The sequence below is a fragment of the Electrona antarctica genome (genome assembly GCF_951216825.1).
Source record: "Electrona antarctica genome assembly, chromosome: 15".
Classification (NCBI taxonomy): domain Eukaryota; kingdom Metazoa; phylum Chordata; class Actinopteri; order Myctophiformes; family Myctophidae; genus Electrona; species Electrona antarctica.
The window spans coordinates 20,229,902-20,251,437 of NC_136796.1; the positions used below are offsets into that span (position 1 = coordinate 20,229,902).

Genomic DNA, 21,536 nt, shown 5'->3' on the forward strand with positions numbered 1-21,536 from the left:
CAGAGTTACAGACCCATAAGGGTCCATTTGGTTCCAAACTATCATTTAGCTGGGGACCCCCTGGAACTCCCTCAAGGACCCCACTTTGGGAACCACTGGTTTACACAACATGTCAGAATTCCAGACAAACCAGTATAAGAAGTACTTACTATCAGTACCGCAGTATACAAAGAATACTCGGTCGCAAAAAGTCCTGCATTGAACTTTGACTTGAGTACAAGTACAAAAGTATTGGCATCAAAATGTACTTAAAGTACTGCAAGTAAAACTGCTCATATATGCAGAATGCCCCATTTCATACGTTTCCAAAAATCCATTGAAAATTGCCGATCTACAAGCTCACTACACAACGCTTTGTGCCACGTTGTGAGTTTGTAGATCGACTATTTTTAAACTGCCAAAATACAGTACAGTATATAAATACAGTATATACCATAGGTCAATGTATGTTTTGTAAAAAACTAAATTCAAAATCTACAAAGTAATTAGTAATTTAAAGATGGAGTGCCACGATTTTTTTCCATCAGGTATTATTATAATATAAGGGGGAAGAACTTTTTCCAAAAAGTGTACAGTATTTGTTAAAATCATGCTTTCATGTGGACACGCCCACCAGTTCATTAAGTATGCCTGGTTTGCCTGGTGAGTGGTGATGGGTGGTGATACACATAGATATATATAAACTCTAGATAGCTCACCCGCGCTGTTGGCCAATGGAGAGCGACGTCGTTACGTGGCGGCCATCTTACCTCGGGACACATAACATTGGGTCTATGGGGCATGTACTCTTAAATGACCATAACTTGCTCAATTTTCAACCGATTTTCAAACGGTTTGGTTTGTTATAAACGTCAGAGACGTCCGCATACTTATATGCTTTTATACGACGTTCATATAAAATAAATAAATTAAGCAGATAAGCGTCCTGAATCATAGCCACGTTGACAACGTTTGTAATAAACCAACCCGTTTGTAAATCCGTCAAGATTTGAGCGAGTTATGACTGTTTCTGTTTGAGCTGCCATTGAACATACTGTACTGTATCCCCGTTGTAAGATGGCTGCCGGGTGAACGACGTCAGAAACTCCGCCTTGAGCCATCTAGTGTTTATATATATCTATGGTGATACACCTGAACTGAAGCCGCACCCACAGCTGTAGTTGTAGGATAAAGGGGGAGGGGTTAGGGGAGGGGCTGATAGTGTGGTGTCACTATATTACTGTTTATTTCATTGGCCCGTTTGACTGTCAAGGGTTCAGCCTCCAGGAAGAAACCCTAAATACAAAGTTAATACACCATTGCACATAAAAACGAATCCAGGGTGTTTAATGAAGTGCTTTCACCTCATAGACACATGAAAAACTGGAAAAATTGTAGTGGGCTAAAAGTACAGTATTTGCCTCTGAGATGAGTAGAAGTAAAGGTATTGCAAATTAGAAATACTCTAGTCAACCAACAATACCTCAAAATTGTACTTAAGTACAGCGCTTGGTTAAATGTACCCTGGGTATTGAAACCCACTTTTCTTTTGAAGATCACAGCCTAAATAATTAGTCTAATGATATTTTCCCGCAAGAAATATGTCCTACATTAACACTGATGAATAATATATCGTATATACGCTGTACCCCAAAGAGGTCGTCAATTTATTGCAATCTTTATGAATGCTCGGCACGAGTTAATGAAAACCGCCACTGCTTAATTTCCTGCCATTTCCTGTACGTAAACGAGTTCTTCGCTAATAATCCCTGTGTCGTTTTATACTCACAGGACTGGCAATGTTCGTGGCGTGCGTATGGAGGTGTTTGTTGCAAGTTAGCAAAAGCGAGAGCATTGGGGCCTACAAACGTATTTGCGTGCACGCGCGTGCGTGTGCGCGCACACACACACACACACACACACACACACACACACACACACACACACACACACACAGACAAGAAATATAGGAAATATATGAAACCCATTTGTCATAATTCACTTACCAATCCATTAGCCATCCCCGGCTTAAGTCTCCTGTGTCACATGTATCATGTACAGTTTACCATGTCAAACACACACGCACGCACGCACGCACGCACGCACGCACACACACACACACACACACACACACACACACACACACCCTCACATCGTCTTAATTACTTCACCATAATAAGCACTCGGGCCGAAACGAGGTTTGATAAGAGCACTAATGACAAATGCGATTTGGGACTTTACACGTTCCCCTCCCACCCCGTCTCATCCCTTCTTCCATTTATTTATTTCAGTCCATACATCATATCTCAATTACGGCTTTCCTCCGTAATGCCTTCCTGCTACAGATTTATGACTAAACTTTTGCTCAGCCGCATGACAAGGTCACACTTGTGAAAAGAGCAGATCTACAAACTCGTTGGGGAGCTTGTATATCAGCCCTTTTCACAGTATTTGAAATAGGGCTTAAAGGGACACTTCACCCTTTTTTGCAAAAAAATATATGTCAATGGCGTTTAGAAGATTTAGAACACTTTCCTGGGGGTCTTTGGTTTTAGATATTTTAGATTTTAGCAGTGCGCCCAGTGTCTCTGATGTCATGGACACTGCATGGGCTCACTTACTTCCTGGACTACATGTTGTCTCAGTAAGACAGCCCTCCCCCTATCCACAAGGAGGGGCAGTGCACCAAAGCATTATGGGAATTGTAGTCCAGGAAGGAAGTGGGCCCAGTGTCCATGACATCAGAGACACTGGGCTCACTGCAAAAATCTAAAATATCTAAAACCACATATTACACACATAAAGACCCCCAGGAAAGTGTTCTAAATCTTCTAAATGTCATTAACATATACCTAATTATTTTGCAAAAAGGGTGAAGTGTCCCTTTAAGAGGTGAAATCATAATGTCTTTGCTTTGTGTAAGTTTGGGTAACAATATAGTCCCTTCCAAGTAAAAAGTACAATAAAAAAAAATCCAGAAACGTACTTAATAAATACTCAAAAAATGTACACTATTCAATTAAATGTACTTAGTTATTGTCCACCACTGCACTTCATAATGTCAAAGTAGCTCAGTCGGTAGAGCTCTCGCCTTTGGACCACAAGTTCATGAGTTCGATCCCGGGCACCGCCAACTCAATGTCTGAGTAGCACAGCGTGGGTGCGGCAAGTTGTGCGGTAAGCAGTGGGAGCTGATGGTAGGTGTGGCGCTCCTCCAGACTCCCGTGTGTTACCGGCTGGTACCGACAATAAGCCACTCTACTATTACCGCCTGTCACTGTAACTACGACGACGATAACATCTCTTTGTCACACGGCGGCCTCCCAAGGTGACCAAGAAGTGTGTTTTTTTACGAGGCTGCGGGGGGGGGGGAAGGAGGGGGTTCTGGGTAACGGTGACGGTTGAGTGCAGGCGGAGGCGTGGCGGTGATTTATGTGGACGCTGTAATGACATCATATTCTACGACAGGGGAGAGAGGATCGTAAATTAAGACGCTGCTGGTCTTAATGGAGGCCGAGAGGAAGTTTCTTTGTTAGCCTCTGTGCTATCTATTTATCCATCTGTCTCTCTCTCTCTCTCTCTCTCTCTCTCTCTCTCTCTCTCTCTCTCTGTCTGTGTCTCTCTCTCTCTGTCTGTCTCATGGTGCTCTGTGTCCGTCTGTGTCTCCTCATTGTTATGACTTTAGTTTAGGTCATGGCTTCATTGGCTTCAATAATTTGAGACTCCTTTTTTCAGGTGAAATGATGCTGTGTGAATGATTCATTGTCTGGTGATAATGGTATGAATGTGACCACAGACCACTGAGGAGTCCAAATGGATTCTAGGGCAAATCAAAGCCAGAGAACCCTTTTCTTTAGAGAGTATGTTGCTATTCAGCATCCACATTCTGGGGTGGGGGACATCAGACAAAAATAGCCGATATAAAAGATCACTTGTGACGTGTTGTGAGCTTGTAGATCGGCTATTTTGGGCAAATACATTTGGCGTAGACCTACCTACCTACCTACCTACCTACCTACCCACCTACCTCCTACCTACCTACCTACCTTCAGTACCTACCTCCGTCCCTCCATACCTACCTACCTACCTACCTACCTACCTACCTACCTACCTACCTACAGTAACTCCCTACCTACCTTCCTCCCTCCTTCCCTCCCTATACCTACCTACCTCAATCTTAAGTGGTTACAACCTGTATTTTAGTACATGTATATGAGCTGTTTGAACTTTTGCCATTCCCAAAAACAAGGAACAAAGTGTGTCCCTTTATCAGTTCAAGGACATGTCTTTTAATTACGCAAAAAAAGGACAATTCTGTATTTCAAGTTCTGGTTGGCAACACTAATTCCAGGATAAATCAAAGGCAGAGAATCCTTTTCTTTAGAGAGTGGGTATTTGTCTCTCCTCATTACAGGTGTTAGGAGATCTTACCGGAGACAGTAGACCTTTTCACATTGACAACACAAATATTACAAATTGGTCTAAATGGGTTTATTTTCCGTGAAAGTGTTTGCAAATACCTAGTTGACAGGAAATCAACTTGGACTTGACAGTGGTAGAACATAATTAAGAACATTGACTTGCTTACTGTATAATTTGAGTATATATATTTGTTTTAATGCAAATATTGCATGTTTTACTTCACTGCAATCAATTGAAACCTTTAGTTACAATGTACTTTTATTTGTGGATTTAGATTATACTTCTGTGAGCTTGTACATTGGCTATTTTCAGGTGTGTAGAGGGAAAAGGATTGGACCAAAATGTGACTGGCTACAGTGCTTTGTGCCGCATGTGGGCATTGGTCATTTTTCAGTTTTTTGCTAATCACAAAATCCCGTGCAGCCTGCATGCACATCTCCGCCCCAAAACACAGAGAAAGGTTAGCGAAAAACAAGCCTACTTTGACATATAAATGTAACCATTTATTGCATTTAATGACTCTAAAACAGCTATCTGTTGGAATGAAAACCTTCTTCAACATCCGAACTGTGTTAATATGGAGAAAGAAAAAAAAACGAAACACAAAAACTAAATCGAACTTATGTTCTCATTTTCTGCCGTTTCACTATTGGCGAATTGAGGCACTTTTTCCCAGCCTGAGTCACAATTATAATTTAGCCCTGTGGGGGCTGACGTACTAACCGTCCGACAGGCATTAGTCCGACACATGCGTGGTTGTTTAACAGCACGTCTAAGCGGTCAGTCTTACCGATTTTGAGATTTTGAAGTGGATTTTCTTTGCCCAAGAAGTTCTGAGAAAGTTCCCCTTGCATGACTTTTTCTAAATATTCGATTCAAATCATCTCTGTTTTTTTTCCATCTGAAACGTTTTGTAAATATGATTTTAGGCATACTTATACCTAGTAGGTCTGCTCTTTTTCGCCCAAATGACCGCCGTCACCCTTTCTCCCCCCGCAAGCAGTGAAGTTTCACACCTCCCGACAGCTGGAGACTGTAAACTGAAAACTCACCCTTGGGTCCCGAAATGCATTGCCGGTTAAAACTCACCCGTTGCTTTCCTGTTAGGTTTTGGGGTGTCGGACTAATGCCTGTTGGACTGTTAGTACGTCGTAGGGTTTGGGGTGTCGGACTAATGCCTGTTGGACTGTTAGTACGTCGTAGGGTTTGGGGTGTCGGACTAATGCCTGTTGGACTGTTAGTACGTCGTAGGGTTTGGGGTGTTGGACTAATGCCTGTTGGACTGTTAGTACGTCGTAGGGTTTGGGGTGTCGGACTAATGCCTGTTGGACTGTTAGTACGTCGTAGGGTTTGGGGTGTCGGACTAATGCCTGTTGGACTGTTAGTACGTCGTAGGGTTTGGGGTGTCGGACTAATGCCTGTTGGACTGTTAGTACGTCGTAGGGTTTGGGGTGTCGGACTAATGCCTGTTGGACTGTTAGTACGTCGTAGGGTTTGGGGTGTCGGACCAATGCCTGTTGGACTGTTAGTACGTCGGAACAAACACATGCACACATCCAAATATACTTAAAGTACCAAAAGTAAAAGTACTCGTATGCATTATGCAACATGTGCCATTTCACAAGTTTTCAGGATTCGTTTTCAAATAATTGTAGCAGAGTAAAAGTAGCATATTTGCCTCAGAGATGTAGTGGCATAGAAGTAAAGAAGAATGTATTGAAAATTGTAAATACTGCACTTCAGTAAGGTAAAAAAATACCTCAACATTGTGTGTGTTTGTGCATGCGTGCGTGCATGTGGCGTGCGTGCGGCAGTCAGGGAGGTTTGGTCCTCTGGGGAGTACAACTATACATGCCACAGGATTAACACACACGCCGCAGGATTAACACAGCCATCTTTCTTCCCTTTCACACCAATTAGCAGAGACAAATGGCAGGGATGTTGAGCGTGCTGCAGCTTGTCAAATATGGATCGTTGGCTGTCGATAACATCACATTCCTCTGCATGGTGCCGTTAGACCACGTAAACCCCTGACCTCATTCTGTTGGCCAAGATTCCACACCCTGTCCATTCTGTCCATGCGTCCCTTGGAGTGCTTTAAACCCATTTAGACCTGAGGACGATTGTCCAAAATGTCTTCTAAATCATGACAGTTTTCTGAAAAATCTGTGTTTCTATGTCGGTGGTTCTCAAACATTTTCATGTCAAGGACAAATATCTGCATTTGGCCGCCGATCCCCATCTGAAAATATGGGATTTTTCAAAAATAGCAGACCTACAAGCTCGTAGCGCGGCACTCGGTGCCGCGCTATGAGCTTGTAGATCTGCTATTTTTCAATAGCTAAAGCATAACATAATGCTTAAACCCTCCAATAAATGTACAGTAGAGCTGGAAAGTAATTAAGTACATTTCATTGCTGTCGGACAGAAACCTCCATATTTAGGTCCTGGAGACTTGTTTCCACTGTGGTGCTATATTCACTTCATCAACACATACAAAATGAACACAACAATGCAGGTCATCAAGAAATACAATGCACTATGGCAATGTACACAAGAGATGGGCAAGTTAAAAAAGCATCTACTGTATCAGGAAAAGTGGAGTTCGATATTAATTCCCATTGAAATGATGGGTCATACACTGCCGCCGATTGTGATACTGTATTAAAGGACCTATAACATAAAACACTTTTGTGTTTTTGGGGCTCCCATATGTGTTTTCTATCCCCACAAATAACCAATTTTGAACAATCAGGCTTTCATATCATATAGGTGCTTTAATGGAAATTGCTCTCAGGAACAGCTCAACTGATTTTGGTCTCATCGTGATGTCATCAATGTCACCCTACTTTGTATAATTCCTCCTCTTCTTTAGTCTTCAGTTCCAAATTTGCATTTCCACTTTGTTTACAATGTCCACCATTGTTGATTTTCCAAGCTGGCATGGAATGGAAACAAGCCTGGTTGTATCTAGCATCAGTATTATAATGACTCAAATATTAAATAATCTGCATATCAGCACCCCCACCACCTCAGGACATTGTGGTACTGCAGCTAAAACTGCTTTCAAAGTCCAGAAAGAAATGACAAGGACTGGTTATATCAGAGTGGTGATTGAGGCTCAAACCATTAGAAATAACTTTGAGGGACATAGACAATATGATATTAAATATTAAAAGCAGTTTTAAAATGCATGTTATTTGCGCTTTTTTTGATGAATTGAATACACAGGGCCACAATGAAAACAAGTCCCCATCAGTTGTTGTTGTTTGTTGTGTTATCCTTTTAGCCTGTTTTACTGTACCTCCGTGCTGTTTCATTTTGTGACTAATAAAGTATTCAATCAATAACACTCTCAGGACTCCTGTCTGTGGTCTAATGCAGCGGTTCTCATATTGGGTTTGAGGTACTCTCAGCGTGGAGGGTTCTAAATGGCCTCTTCAGGTCTGTAACTCTGACACAATACAAATGTGTACACTGTCAAGTGTAGTTCACCCAAAACCTACTTATTTTCTATCAATTCAATTACACGCCTCATGAAGCCTTCAATTCAGCGTTTCCCAAACTTTTTTCATGTCAAGGACCTCCAAATTGACATTTATTAGCTTGCGGACCCTCATTTGTCCGGCTCTAGCAGTCACTTTCAACCGTTTTCATTTCAAGGACCCCCAGTTTGACATGCATTAAGCTACGGACGCCCATTTTAACAGCATTTCTATCTCTGGGATTGTGAAATCAATGTTAATTTAACTCATGTGTACAAATGGAACCAAATGGACCCGTGAGGGTCCATTTGATTCAATATGCACACTCTCAGAGTTACAGACCCATAAGGGTCCATTTGGTTATAAACTATCATTTAGCTGTGGAGTGTGGACCCCTCTGGAACTCCCTCAAGGACCCCTGGGGGTCCCCTGACCCCACTTTGGGAACCACTGCTTCAATTCATGGAGATTGTGTTGTTTTTGTTGCATTCCTGAGCCAATAATTTGATGACCGCTGGAGTCTCCAGTAGGCTACTGATTGACCCAGTCATCAACTTAGTGACCATTGAGCGACCTCGATGAAATCAACGCTTCATAGTGTGTGTCTAGGCCTAATTGATAAAACAAATTTAAGTATGCGGCCGCTAGAGGCGGGATCAACGTGAGACTGGTGACATATTGAAGCTGTGCCACAGCGCAAAATGTAAACGCAACCTAACAAGACTACAACTTGAAATTACTATGGAGATATCAGATGTTTTGTCCCGCTGCTTCGGTTCATCGTTTCTGCTTGAGAGAGACCAGATGCAGGCAGTGGGAGGGAACTTGTGAACTCAATACTGCCACAATCTGGCGGAGTCAGGTTAAGTTGGGGGTGCATGTCCTTGAAATTAACAAATGGTGGTGACGTGATGTCTCTCTCTTCTTGTTGTGTTTCTGTCCAGGCGCTCGGAGGCAGAGGCGGACATGGACAAGGTGACGGCAGCCATGGTGCTGACCAGCCTCTCCACCAGCCCGCTGGTCCGCAGCCCGCCCGTCAAAGTCAGCGGTGAGTCAGTGTCTATTTTGACAGCAAATTTAGATTTTTTGTTTTAGTCATTTTAGTCATTTGAATGGTTTTCATTTAGTTTTAGTCGCATTTTATGTTTTTTTATGTTTTAGTGTTAGTCTAGTTTTGGTCGACTAAATATCTACAGTTGATTTAGTCGAATTAAATGTATTTTGGCGGGCCTTGATGTAATGGCTGATTTTAATGCTGAAAATAGCCGATCTACAAGTAGATCGGCAATTTTCAGCTTGCAACCAAGTGTAAAATTACTTGTCTTTTACTTATACTGGATCTCTTGTCCACTAGTCTCTTCCTAACATTTTTGTCTAGTTTTTATTTGTTGACGAAATTGTCAATATATTTAGTCTTAGTTTAGTCATCATAGCTTTGTTTCTTTGAGCCACGTATACGGACCACCAAGATATAGCCTCTCGGAAGTCGGAACCAAGACTTATTTTGTTGTCGTTGGATAAGATATTGTCCACAATTCCATCCATTGATTGATTGATTGAATACTTTATTAGGCAGAAATGTAAACAGTACAGAGTACAGTCATGACTTGACAAATAACAACTAAATTCAAATCAACACAATGAAATAATTAAAAAGACATGTACAGGTTGGGGAAAAAGGAAGGGGGTTATAAAGAGGTGAGGGGTAGTCACTTGACTAAGGGAGGAGCGATCAGAGTCATGTCCCTCTTGGCCTGCTGAACGGTGGACTTTCAGGTCTGTTTTTAAGGACGCCAGTGATTCGCATTTCTTTACACACTTTTTTGAAGGATAATTTACCCATGTTTGTGGGCACATCATGTTTTCGTTTGACAGGAAATAACAAATTAAACAATATTTCATGTATTATTAGTAAACAATATTTTATGTGTTTAATTGTTCCCCTAAAAATACTTCTTATAGTTAATTAATATAATTACCAATGAGATTCAAGATTGCTTTTTTTCTTTAATTTTTTTCTTTTTTTGACAAATAAAGCAATCTTGAATCTTATTGTTAATTATATTTCCTGGCCTTATGACCACGGATATGCTCTAATTTATTAATATCTTATATAGGGTGTTCAATTCACAGCTAGAACTAAATACCTGCTAACCATGATGCACTTTGAACATTCTTGGATTCATATACAAGCTCTGTGCACATCTGAATGGCTGTCTATAAGCAATCATCAAACATTACTTTAGAATGTGTCAAACAAAAATAAATATCCACCAGAGAAATGAAACCCCCTTCACTTGGTTTGGCCCAGTGATGTCATACATGACACCACCAATCCTATTTATGTGGGGGAATTGTGGGCGTTGCCCTTCCAAACATTTTGTCTTGTATGGTGAGTAGCCTAGTAGACAAATTAGTAAATTAAACAAATTATTTTATGTTTAACCACTTGTGAAAATCTCCACTCTAGCTCACAACAAGCTTGTAGATCAGCAATTTGGGGCTGGTGCTCCCCCCGGAATATGGATGCTGGAGTCCAAGTTGTTAAATCTGCATCTAATGTTCCAATAAAGATAACTGAAATGAAACCATGCTTGTCTTTCTGTTCATTAAAAGTAATTAAAAGTGTGGATTTAGACTGTGGTTTTAGACTTGTTGGAAACTTCCAAAGGCAACACTTGACAGAAGAAATATGTGAAGTTGTTGTAGCATTTAGCGCAGGCTAAACAAGCGATATTGGAAGCGATGCAACAAAAACAAAACATGAACACAATTGGAACTGAACTCGATCAAATTGAAGCTGATAAAATATCTTTGTGGAGTTCTCTCACCTTATTGGATCAAATGGAAAAGATGACCCCTGTTACTGATCAAACACTCCGATGATTACTGTCAGTCTCATCCTCGGCCAAATATCTTTTCCAGAAATGGCAGATCTACAATCTCTGAGCTTGCAGGTCCCCCTCACACTCTTTGAGTTGTGAACAATTTTCATATGAACTATGAAAAAGGCATAAAGAGGTTGTTTATAGTTTAAGCTCTATATTGTGATAGTAATCATCACCACAGTGTTTAGTAACCGGGGTCTCCAAGTCTCTCCAATTTTATCCAAAAAGGGGAAGAAAAGATAATTTATCGGCTTCAATTTGATCGAGTTCAGTTCCAATTTTGCACTTAATGTTTCGTTTTTGTGCTATCACAATTTCACTTCTTTATCCTGCATCCTGAATGGGTATCTTTAGTTATTTCATTATCTATTATCTGCACTGCAAACAGTGGCAAGGAATGTCATTGAATGTAACCACCCCCACCCCCCAAAAAAGTTTTAAGTCATGACAAGACACTTCTTTCTCCATCTCTCCCTCTCTCCGCTTTTTACGGTATTTCACTCTCACTCACTACCCCCCCTCGCTCTGTGTCTCTCCGCTCTCTCTCGCTCTCCGCTCTCTCTCTCCCCTCTGTCTTTTGTCTCTCCACCTCCCATCCAGAGGGTCTGAGTGGCTCGTGGAAGGACAGCAGCTCGGCGGCGGGCGGTCCCTTCACCCCGTCCAGCTACAGCTCGTCGGGGGGCTACTGGAGCTGGTCGGCGCCCAGCGACCAGTCCAACCCTTCCACGCCTTCGCCGCCGCTCTCCGCCGACAGCTTCAAGCCCTTCCGCATGCCCAGCCTGGGCAGCACGGGGCCGGGGGGTCCCGCGGGCGGAGGAGGAGGAGGAGGGGGTGGGCCCGAGGACCCCAGCCTGGAGGAGCAGGACGGCAGCAGCCTGCTCTTTGACGAGCCCATCCCACGAAAGCGCAAGGTCAGTCACTACTGTACCTGGATGGAGATCAACGTAGATCCGTTTAGATCTTCAATGTTTTTCAGGCCAAGAACCCCTTGGCTCTGAGAGATATGAAGCAGGCTGGCTTAAGGGAGGACCAGTCGGTGTGCGGGCCCTACCTCCTTCCACTAAACATACATTACCCACTTCAGCCCTATAGACAATTTGAAAATAGTCGATCTACAAGCTCACAATGTGTTACATCGACGCATTGTGAGCTTGATATTTATACATTTTAATAATTTGGGTACTTTCTACTTTTGGTACTTTACCGGTACATTCTCTCTCTCTCTCTCTATCTCTCTCTCTCTCTCTCTCTCATATACAGTAGTAATGATGCAGAAATGCCATAAAAACTATTATGTTAAACAGTCATTATTTATTATTTCCGTGTACTTGTCTAGATAGTTGAATGTGGCACTTGGCTCTGCACTCCTGTCACGCTTTCTGTCTCTGACACTTACAGGACATACACACACACATTTATAATATAGTCCTCATTCTGCAGTGCCTGTCATATCCATAACAGGACATACACACACACATTTATAATATAGTCCTCATTCTGCAGTGCCTGTCATATCCATAACAGGACATACACACACACATTTATAATATAGTCCTCATTCTGCAGTGCCTGTCATATCCATAACGCTCTTAACCATCTGTCAGTGGTTATTGACACAGAGAGGAAAGGATCTACTCTGTCCTTTCTCTCTCCTTTACAGTATCTTCTAGTCCTCTTCCTGAAATATTTATCCCTCATAATGAATTAAGGACCATGTCCACAGAGCCAACCGGCCTTTCCACCAAAAGCACTTTGATTTAGAACTTTCTACGTTCTAGAGTCTTGGAACCTTGATTCTTTCTTTGAACCGTCATCAAACGGTTCTGCGTTTCCAGTATCCACCAGTTTAAAGCAGGACCATTGTAATTAGGGACAGGAGTTCCCAATTGCCCCAGGTTCGATTCCAGGCTTGGTCACCAATGTGTCAGAATGCCAATTAACAGGGAATAATGAGTGTTGCCGCACACACACACACACACACACACACACACACACACACACACACACACACACACACACACACACACACACACACACACACACACACACACACACACACACACACACACACACACACACACACACACACACACACACACACACACACACACACACACACACACACACACACAGGCTTTTGTCACCTAAAGACAAAACAATACACAGGGGAGGGATTATGGTTGTGTGCATAAACACATACATTGGCCTGCAAAAAAAAAGACAAAACATGTGAGACATTCTTGTGGGAAGGAATGAGATATATAAAAATATATATATTTATATATATAACAAATCCTACTGTCTGTGTCTCTCCTACACTGTCTCCGTCTCTCCGTTGAATACCCTCTGCACTTTAAGAAGGACAATGTTTGCTGTGTTCTCTTACCCTACTGTGTGTGTGTGTGTGTGTGTGTGTGTGTGTGTGTGTGTGTGTGTGTGTGTGTGTGTGTGTGTGTGTGTGTGTGTGTGTGTGTGTGTGTGTGTGTGTGTGTGTGTGTGTGTGTGTGTGTGTGTGTGTGTGTGTGTGTGTGTGTGTGTGTGTAGAACTCCATGAAGGTGATGTTTAAGTGTCTGTGGAAGAACTGTGGCAAGGTGCTGAGTACTGCTGCCGGCATACAGAGACACATCCGCACTGCTCACCTGGGGTAAGTCACACGCACAATGAGTTAGCAATAATAGTCTTTTTCACAGAGAGATAAACCACTCAAACTTTCGACCTGAAGCTAGATTATCAGCGACATGTTTTGCTCAACTGAATGGCATTCCATCACCTTCCATCCATCCATCTTCAACCGCTTATCCGTAGTCGGGTCGCGGGGGCAACAGCTCCACCAGAGTGCTCCAGACTTCCCTCTCCAGAGCAACATTAGTGACTTCCTCCTGGGGGATTCCGAGACATTCCAAGGCCTGTGAGTCGATGTATTTCCTCCAACTGCGCCTTGGTCTGCCCCGGGGTCTCCTCCCAGTGGGATGTGTGTCGAGGACCTCCCTAGGGAGGCGCCCGAGAGGCATCCTAACCAGATGCCCGAAGCACCTCAGCTGACTCCTTTCCAGGCGAAGGAGCAGCGGTTCTACTCCGAGTCATTCCATCACCTTCAGCTCGTAATTTGGCGATATGACCCTTAGCCAGTTGTGGATCTACAAGCGCATCTGCTACTTTTGATGCTTTTCTGTGACGCTGTAGTATGATCAAGTAGGGCATTTTTTACGAAAAAACACAAAAGAAAGTTAAAATATGGACATAAGAGGTTTCTGCCCGACAGCAATGATATGACAAAGTAACAATTAAGGCCTCGGTCCATGGGTCACAAAACTCATTCTGTTACTAATTATTTCTTGATCTATTGCAGATCTAAATTATGTCCTACACCGCCCTCCTGTTAGTGACCGAATGACCCCCTCTGGGAACAATGAGGTTTTGGCCGTTACTTCAAAAGTGAAATTACAGTGAAAGTTGTAGTTGGTGGTTGTTCTCAGTGCACACGAGAGCAGTAAAGTTGATGGGTATAATACTAGCCTGTCTGTGTAAATGATGGCTTATATAAGCTTGGAGCTCAACGCACGCACGCACGCACGCACGCACGCACGCACGCACGCACGCACGCACGCACGCACGCACGCACGCACGCACGCACACGCAGTGCCACGCACGCACGCACGCATTGAGCAGCTGTGATACACCTTGTGATTTAATAGACTCTTGCCTTCGGGCCATGACGATTAAATTGGGAATAAGCAACACATATTGACCATATTTGATTTTGTTTGCTGCTGCCTTTCATCTCTCTCTCTCTCTCTTCCCCCCCCCCCCCTCCCCCCCTCACCTTGTGTTTCATTTCCTTAATTTATCATATTGATATCCGCTAGGCTGAAGGCCGGGTACGGAGATTGTTGTTGTTTTTTCTGTTTTTCATCAAATACCAATACCATATGTTGGGGTCCTTAAATGTTATTTTAGTGCCAAACTCACAAGGAACTTAGAGCAGAGGCCCACCATTTCCCCACTGAGCAAGCATTTGGTGACAGTAAGCAAGGAAAAACTCCCCTTTAGGCAAGGCAGGTTCATTTGTATAGCACATTTCAACAACAAGGCAATTCAGTGTACTTCACACAAAACATTAAGAAAAGGAAACTCATTGTAAAAGGACATTAGGAACAAAGCTGTTGTGGCAGTCTGACACACACACACACACACGTCGTTCCAATTTCAGTTGCCCTCTGGTGGCGGGCGGGTGGTGTTACAGTGTGACACACAGACACAGACAGACAGACAGACAGACAGTTTTGGCCAGCTTCTATAGTTAGTGCTCACTTCGTTCGCAATAAAAACAAAAGAAGCAAAACATAAAACTTACAATGCAGAAGAATCAATGAATGGCAGCGGCAAACATTTCAAAGAAATAAGAGTTAAAGCAGACCTGCATGTGGTGCTTGCAAATGGGATATGTGGTGGGCGTGAAGAACCCTCGAGCAGAACCAGGCGGAGGGCGGATTCTAGTCAGGGTGGGGGGGGGGGGGGGGTGGTCACCAGTTCAAATAGGATGATTCTGGGGGATCACAGCCTGAAAAGGTTGAGAACACTTTCCGTTACTTCATAAACGTTGTGATGGACTGATTGTTGCGCTGTTGATTATTTTATTCTCTCCATCAATCCTCAAGTTCATTGTTCCTTCCTTCCTTCCTTCCTTCCTTCCTTCCTTCCTTCCTTCCTTCCTTCCTTCCTCCATTCATTTCTACCTCCATTCATTTCTATCTTCTTTGCTTCCATCCTCCCCTTCTTCTTGATTGCTTAATTGATTGATTGAACGATCAAGATACCATCCTCTCCCTATCTTTATCCCATGATGCAATTAAGCGTGACTGTGTTTCAGAGTGCAGTGATTAGCTAAAACACCGTGGGTGTAATTCATATGAAAGTATCCTCCCCCCCCCGATATTGAAACAGGTTGAGAACGACTGCGCCAACATATCTCTCTCTCTCTCTCGCTGTTGATTTTGTTGACTAATACTATGACGAAAAATGTTCGTCGACTACCTTTTTTCCACTGACAAACGTAATAAAAACTAAATAAAAACTAAGCTATGATTACTAATAATAAATATATTGACAATTTCACTCGGGTGTATATCAGAGATTTAGGCTACAGCATGCAGCCAAGTGTAAAAGCATCACAACGCCATCAAGGCCTGCCAAAATACATTTTAGTCAAATGTGACTCTTTTTGATACAGAGACATGGCGGCAAGACTTAACTGTTCAGGATAGGAGAAAAACCTTATTTTTTTCTTTCTGAAATAAATGTCAGAGCTGAAATCGACATGTAAATATGAAATTAATGCTTAAACATGTAGCTACGTGTGAAATGAAATGAAATGAATACTATATTTACCCAGGGTATCTGGGCTAAGCTCAAGAACTTGTTTCCAGCCAGGCCCTGCTCATAGAACATTTCATCGTAGTGGTTCAATGCCTTGTTCAAGGGCACTTCAGCGGTGGTAATTTTAACGTGTCGGACCGCTCATTCGAACTGGCGACCTTCCGGTATCAAGACCGCTCCGCAATCCGTTCGGCCACCGCTGCCACTTACCGTGTAATGTTAGAGACCACAGAAGTGAACCTTTCAAGCCCGTTTTATCAACTCACTTTTTTTCTGTAAGACATTACGCCATATCTCCAAACCTGGTGGGTCAAACTGAACAACCAATATGTCAATTTGAAGCTATGATTCCCTGCTTTCATATGACATGAAGAAACAAAACAAAAAATCCAATGACCAAGTTTGGTCATAAATGTAGATTTAGTCGACTAAAATTGCATGATATTTTATTCAAAAGACCGACTAAAACGTAATCAAAATTTGCTGTCAAAATCAACACTGCTCTCTCTCTCATAGATTCATGTGTCGCTTGAATGAGTCTGTGAATAGCATCATCGTCAGTATAAATAACCCTGTCAAGAGTTGCACTAGATACATTGGCTTAAAAGCCTTTATTTATAACTGTCACAAATGCCTGTCTAACATGAACATTGTATTCTGTGTTTTGAATGTTTTTCTATGGACCTTGAGTCTGCAATAAAGGCATTCATTCATTCATTCTCTCTCTAGGCGTAACTGTGACTCTGAGTCCAGTGATGGCGAGGAGGACTTCTACTACACAGAGATCAAGCTCAACACGGACTCTGTGGCCGACGGCCTCAGCAGCCTGTCCCCCGTCTCCCCTTCCTCCGTCCTCTCCTCCTCCTGCCCTGTGCCTCCTCCTCTTCCTCCCGTGCCTCCTGCTCCTCCCCCGTCTCAGTCCTCCGCTCCCTCCTGCCCTCCACCCCTCCCGCCTTCCGTGGAGACACGCGTCATCGTCAACGGAGGCGGTGGTCACGGCGGCACACCGCTGTCCCGCTCTGCGCCCAGTGCCCTCTACCTCATCCATGCAGACCACGCCTACCAGGTCAGGACACACACACACACACACACACACACACACACACACACACACACACACACACACACACACACACACACACACACACACACACTGGTGACTCATTCTGTGTCCCCTCCCAGTCAATCAGGTGAAGTGTGGGTCAATGTCTGCTCAGGATCAATGAGCTGTTGGTGTCTCGCTTGACCACACACACACACACACACACGCACACGCACACGCAAATCCCCACACAAGATCGAAATGCAACTTTCATTTGCTAGTAAGAGGAATGAACAGCTTTTATCTTTTTGAACGCCTCAGCTTGCTATCTCACGCACGCACCGCACGCACACACACACACACACGCACACGCACACGCACGCACACACACACACACACACACACACACACACACACACACACACACACACACACACACACACACACACACACACACACACACACACACAAGATAAGATAAAGTCAATACAAACTAAATCAGGATCAATATGCCTACACAACTCTCTCTCTCTCTCTCTCTCTCTCTCTCTCTCTCAAACATACATGCACACACTACACACACAACAGTAAGGGCTACTGCAGGCACACAGTACGTCTTCTGAGTGTAAACATAAAGTTTATGGTTAACCTCAATATGGTCCATCAGAGAAGAACCAGTTGGATTATCATGACCACTGAAAACATACTAGTATTCCTACGCGAACAAGAAGGCACTGGACCAGCTCAGACGATTTAGGCCCTTATTTTATTTGTAACAGGGTGCAGGTAAAAAGCAACAACGTTTCGATGTGTCAATTACATCTTCGCCAGGTCATGACATGTCATACTGGTATTCCTATTCAGGAACATTAGGCAAACAGGTGTTTAGTAACACATGTCACAAAGACTGAAATCCAGTTTGTGTTAATAGGAATCTGTAACAGCTGCTGAAATTTGGGGTTCCTTTAACACAATCAGTGCCGGAAGTCCTTCAAAATAGGAGCTCTGGGGTGCCGGAAAGACATGGCCGCTTTTACTCGGAAACCCATGACCCGGAAACAATCCACTAAAAAAAGTGTACTTTTTTGTTCAACACCATGGAGAGCGCCCATTGACTTAGCTGCCGCGCCAACAGCTAAGTCAATGGTAATGGCGAGTTGAATAAATGTTTTGATCAAAAACGCAATCTGGGAAATGAATCGGAGATAAATGGATTAAAAACATAAATAACATTGAAGTGGACAGAGGCAGACATTTTCGCTTCCGGTTCCTTTTTCTGTTTATCGATCGCCTAGCACCCGAGAGCTATTCATACAGTGGTGAAGAGCGCAATCTAACTTAATCAATAAAAATCCCCAAAAGTCGTAAAAGTCATCCTTGGCAGTCAATAAGTCGTCATGACATTAACGCATTCATAGAAGAAAAAAGAAAGAACAAAAAAAACAAAAATGTGAATTTACACAACACTGACGATAGGCAAAAGTTCTCTCTCTCTCTCTCTCCCTCTCTCTCTCTCAAGGGGGACTTGGCCTGATAACATTGACAGACCCCTGAACATGATGTAAAAAAAATAATGAATAATGTTTCTCTGCCTGTGGTAACATTGGTCCATGTCCTGCAGGCGACAGCTCCAGTGTCCATCCCATCCAGCAACACCGACTCGGCAGGCGGGAGCTTCACTCCCACCAACGGAAACACATTCAGCATCTCATGGCAGTCCCCGCCTGTCAGCTTCACCGGAATCTCTGTGAGGAACACACACACACACGCACACGCACGCACGCACTCACGCACTCACGCACGCACGCACGCACGCACGCACGCACGCACGCACGCACGCACGCATGCACGCACGCACGCACGCACGCACGCACGTGCACACAGATTAGTGTTCTCCATTCTTAATGGAGAAAAGAGGTTTGCTGAGTCGTGGTGTTTGGTGTGATTGGTCCTCAGGTTTCTCCCAGTAAGAGCCAGGGCTTCGGCGAGCAGCGGGCCCAGACCATCGCTGTGCTGTCCTCTCCTCCCAGAGCTACCGGCTCTCTCAGGTACTGTAACAGGGTGCAGGCTTTAGTTTAGACTATTGGGCCGACTGTCATTAGACCGACAACCTAACCGCAAGCATGGGAGCAGTGCGTGTCCGACCGCATGTCCGACCGTTGTTTCCGCATGTCGGTCCGTTGGTGTGTCTAATCTGCGTGTGCATCCCACCATAACATCCAAACTAAATTAAAAAAAAAAAAATCTCATCCCAGAGCTACCAGCTCTCTCAGTTACCGTAACATCCAACCTGAAACATTGTAAAGCAGCTGTCCACTATATACCGTGGAGTCTGTGGGTTAGAATCCACAGGTGCATCCAGCTTTGCCGAGTGTCATATGAGCACAGTTGGCCCAGCCTGTGTTCGAAAGAGGGAAGGTGAAGACAGCTAGTATGATATAACGGCAGTAACAACAAACGTGTGTTGGGGGAGGAAAAAGATGGGGAGGAAAAAGGTGTAAAAAGCAAAAAGAAATTAAATAAACATGAATACCTTATGCACAGTGCCTAGGCTATGCATTATAACTAAACTAGGAGTGTTTTATTTGATGTACAGTATTCCACTCCTGTTTTATTAGCTGTCATGCAAAGTCAAGGCAACTTCATGTATAGGCACCTTCCATACACCTGGGCAACTGCAAGTGCTTTACAGAATAAAAGCAAATTCAAAGTGCAACAGTGCACTTTAAAAATGTATGAAAGGAAGCGATAATTAAAGATAAAAGCAAATATTAGAAAACCTCCCACCTCTGGTGCAAAGTACAAATTTAGTACAGGCAAGACCATAGCTGTTCTTAGCTGTCGCCAAACCACCAAAAAGACCATTGTCAGGATCAACACTTTAAACGTCAATAGCCTATTTGTGACATTTCTTTATTTAAACCTCACTTGATTTTTTCTGTTCGTCTCTCCCTCTCTGCAGTCGGAAGGTGCGTGGCGAGGGGAAGAAGTGTCGGAAGGTGTACGGGATGGAGAACCGCGACATGTGGTGCACGGCCTGTCGCTGGAAGAAAGCCTGCCAGAGATTCACCGACTGAGGCCCGACCACCTTGTCACCAAGAGGAATAGAAGGGGAGGGGGGGACCGCTCATTCTGCTCATCTCACGTGCTCAACACGATCACTACCCACCAACCCCCCCCCCCCCCCCCTCTCCACACACACATCCCACGCCCCTGTCCCGTTAACCCCCATCACCATGCGGAACAGGGATCACCTGGAGTCTAAATGGACCCTTGGCGGGTCTGAGCCCATCTTCTTGCGTTCCTACGTCACCCCTCCGTGTTTCGCTCCACTAGGGCATCTCTAATGCAGCTAAAGACAGTGCGAACCCGCAGCGACACGCAAATAACTGCCTGTCGTTTTTCTATGTTGGGTTATGTGTTTAAATGTCTTTCTAAGTTTTGTAAAAGTCGTGTTTTTTTTTTCCTATGGAACGTCAAGTCAAAAACAAAAAAAGTGGACCAGAAGAAGTAAGATTTTTATCTAAGAAAATAATTACCTATTTTTTTCAGTTTCTTTCTTTTTTTAATTCTGGAAACATCATAAACACACATTTGATTATGATCCTTGTTTTCCATGGTTGTTCATCTCTCGTTTTAAGTAGATTTATTTTTTATTTCTTATTACCAACCAAGTGATCAACCATCCTGACCTTCAGGACTTTCCTCCATCCATGCAGTTCTATGACAAAGACGAAAGGGTGTAACATCCATATGGAATGATCAATGCAAAAAACAAAAAAAAACATAACACAAGAACCAGATAAGATGAGCTGTTTTATAATCCCACTTTTCTATCCTGTCAGTTGTTTTTTGTTTTTGTTTTATCAGGGATGTGATTCTAAATAAAGCAAAGACCCAGCAGCTAAAGCTATGGTTGAGCATGGCAGCATTTTCAATGGCTGGTATTTCATAACACTCAACTTTGCAACCAAAAAAAAGTATTTTTTGCTTTTTTTTGTAAGGTGCCATGTCGACTGTTGATCTACTTTTTCATTCGAAAAGGACTCTGTTTGCCTATACCAACTGTCAAGTTAAGAGTGTGGGTGTGTGTGCGAGTGTTAAAGGTGAGCATCTCGGGCAATAAGCGGTTTGGGCCGGGCCGTAAAATCGCCGGCAGCATTCAGAGACGGACACCAATCGATCGATCCTCCCAACGTTGACACTTACCTGGCGAAACAAACTCACTTTGTGTTTACCCCATCGGTCCATCCTATGGGCCAGCTAACATGGGATGGGGGTTGGTTCCAAACCAAACTTGAGGCACTTGTATTGTATGTGACTGAGCACTTGTTAACACCCTT

The 21,536-nt window shown here is 43.5% G+C and overlaps 1 protein-coding gene across 1 annotated transcript in view; it reads left to right on the forward strand.

Moving 5' to 3' along the window:
* The window catches only part of znf704 (zinc finger protein 704), a 91,566-nt gene extending 70,440 nt beyond the window's left edge, over nucleotides 1-21,126 (forward strand). The window contains exons 3-9 of the mRNA XM_079522140.1: nucleotides 8,831-8,934; nucleotides 11,375-11,685; nucleotides 13,319-13,419; nucleotides 16,881-17,217; nucleotides 18,815-18,940; nucleotides 19,150-19,241; nucleotides 20,156-21,126. Of these exons, the coding sequence (XP_079378266.1) occupies nucleotides 8,831-8,934; nucleotides 11,375-11,685; nucleotides 13,319-13,419; nucleotides 16,881-17,217; nucleotides 18,815-18,940; nucleotides 19,150-19,241; nucleotides 20,156-20,270 (1,186 nt within the window). The 3' untranslated portion in view covers nucleotides 20,271-21,126. The remainder of the gene's footprint in view (nucleotides 1-8,830; nucleotides 8,935-11,374; nucleotides 11,686-13,318; nucleotides 13,420-16,880; nucleotides 17,218-18,814; nucleotides 18,941-19,149; nucleotides 19,242-20,155) is intronic.
* Nucleotides 21,127-21,536: the final 410 nt, after the last annotated feature.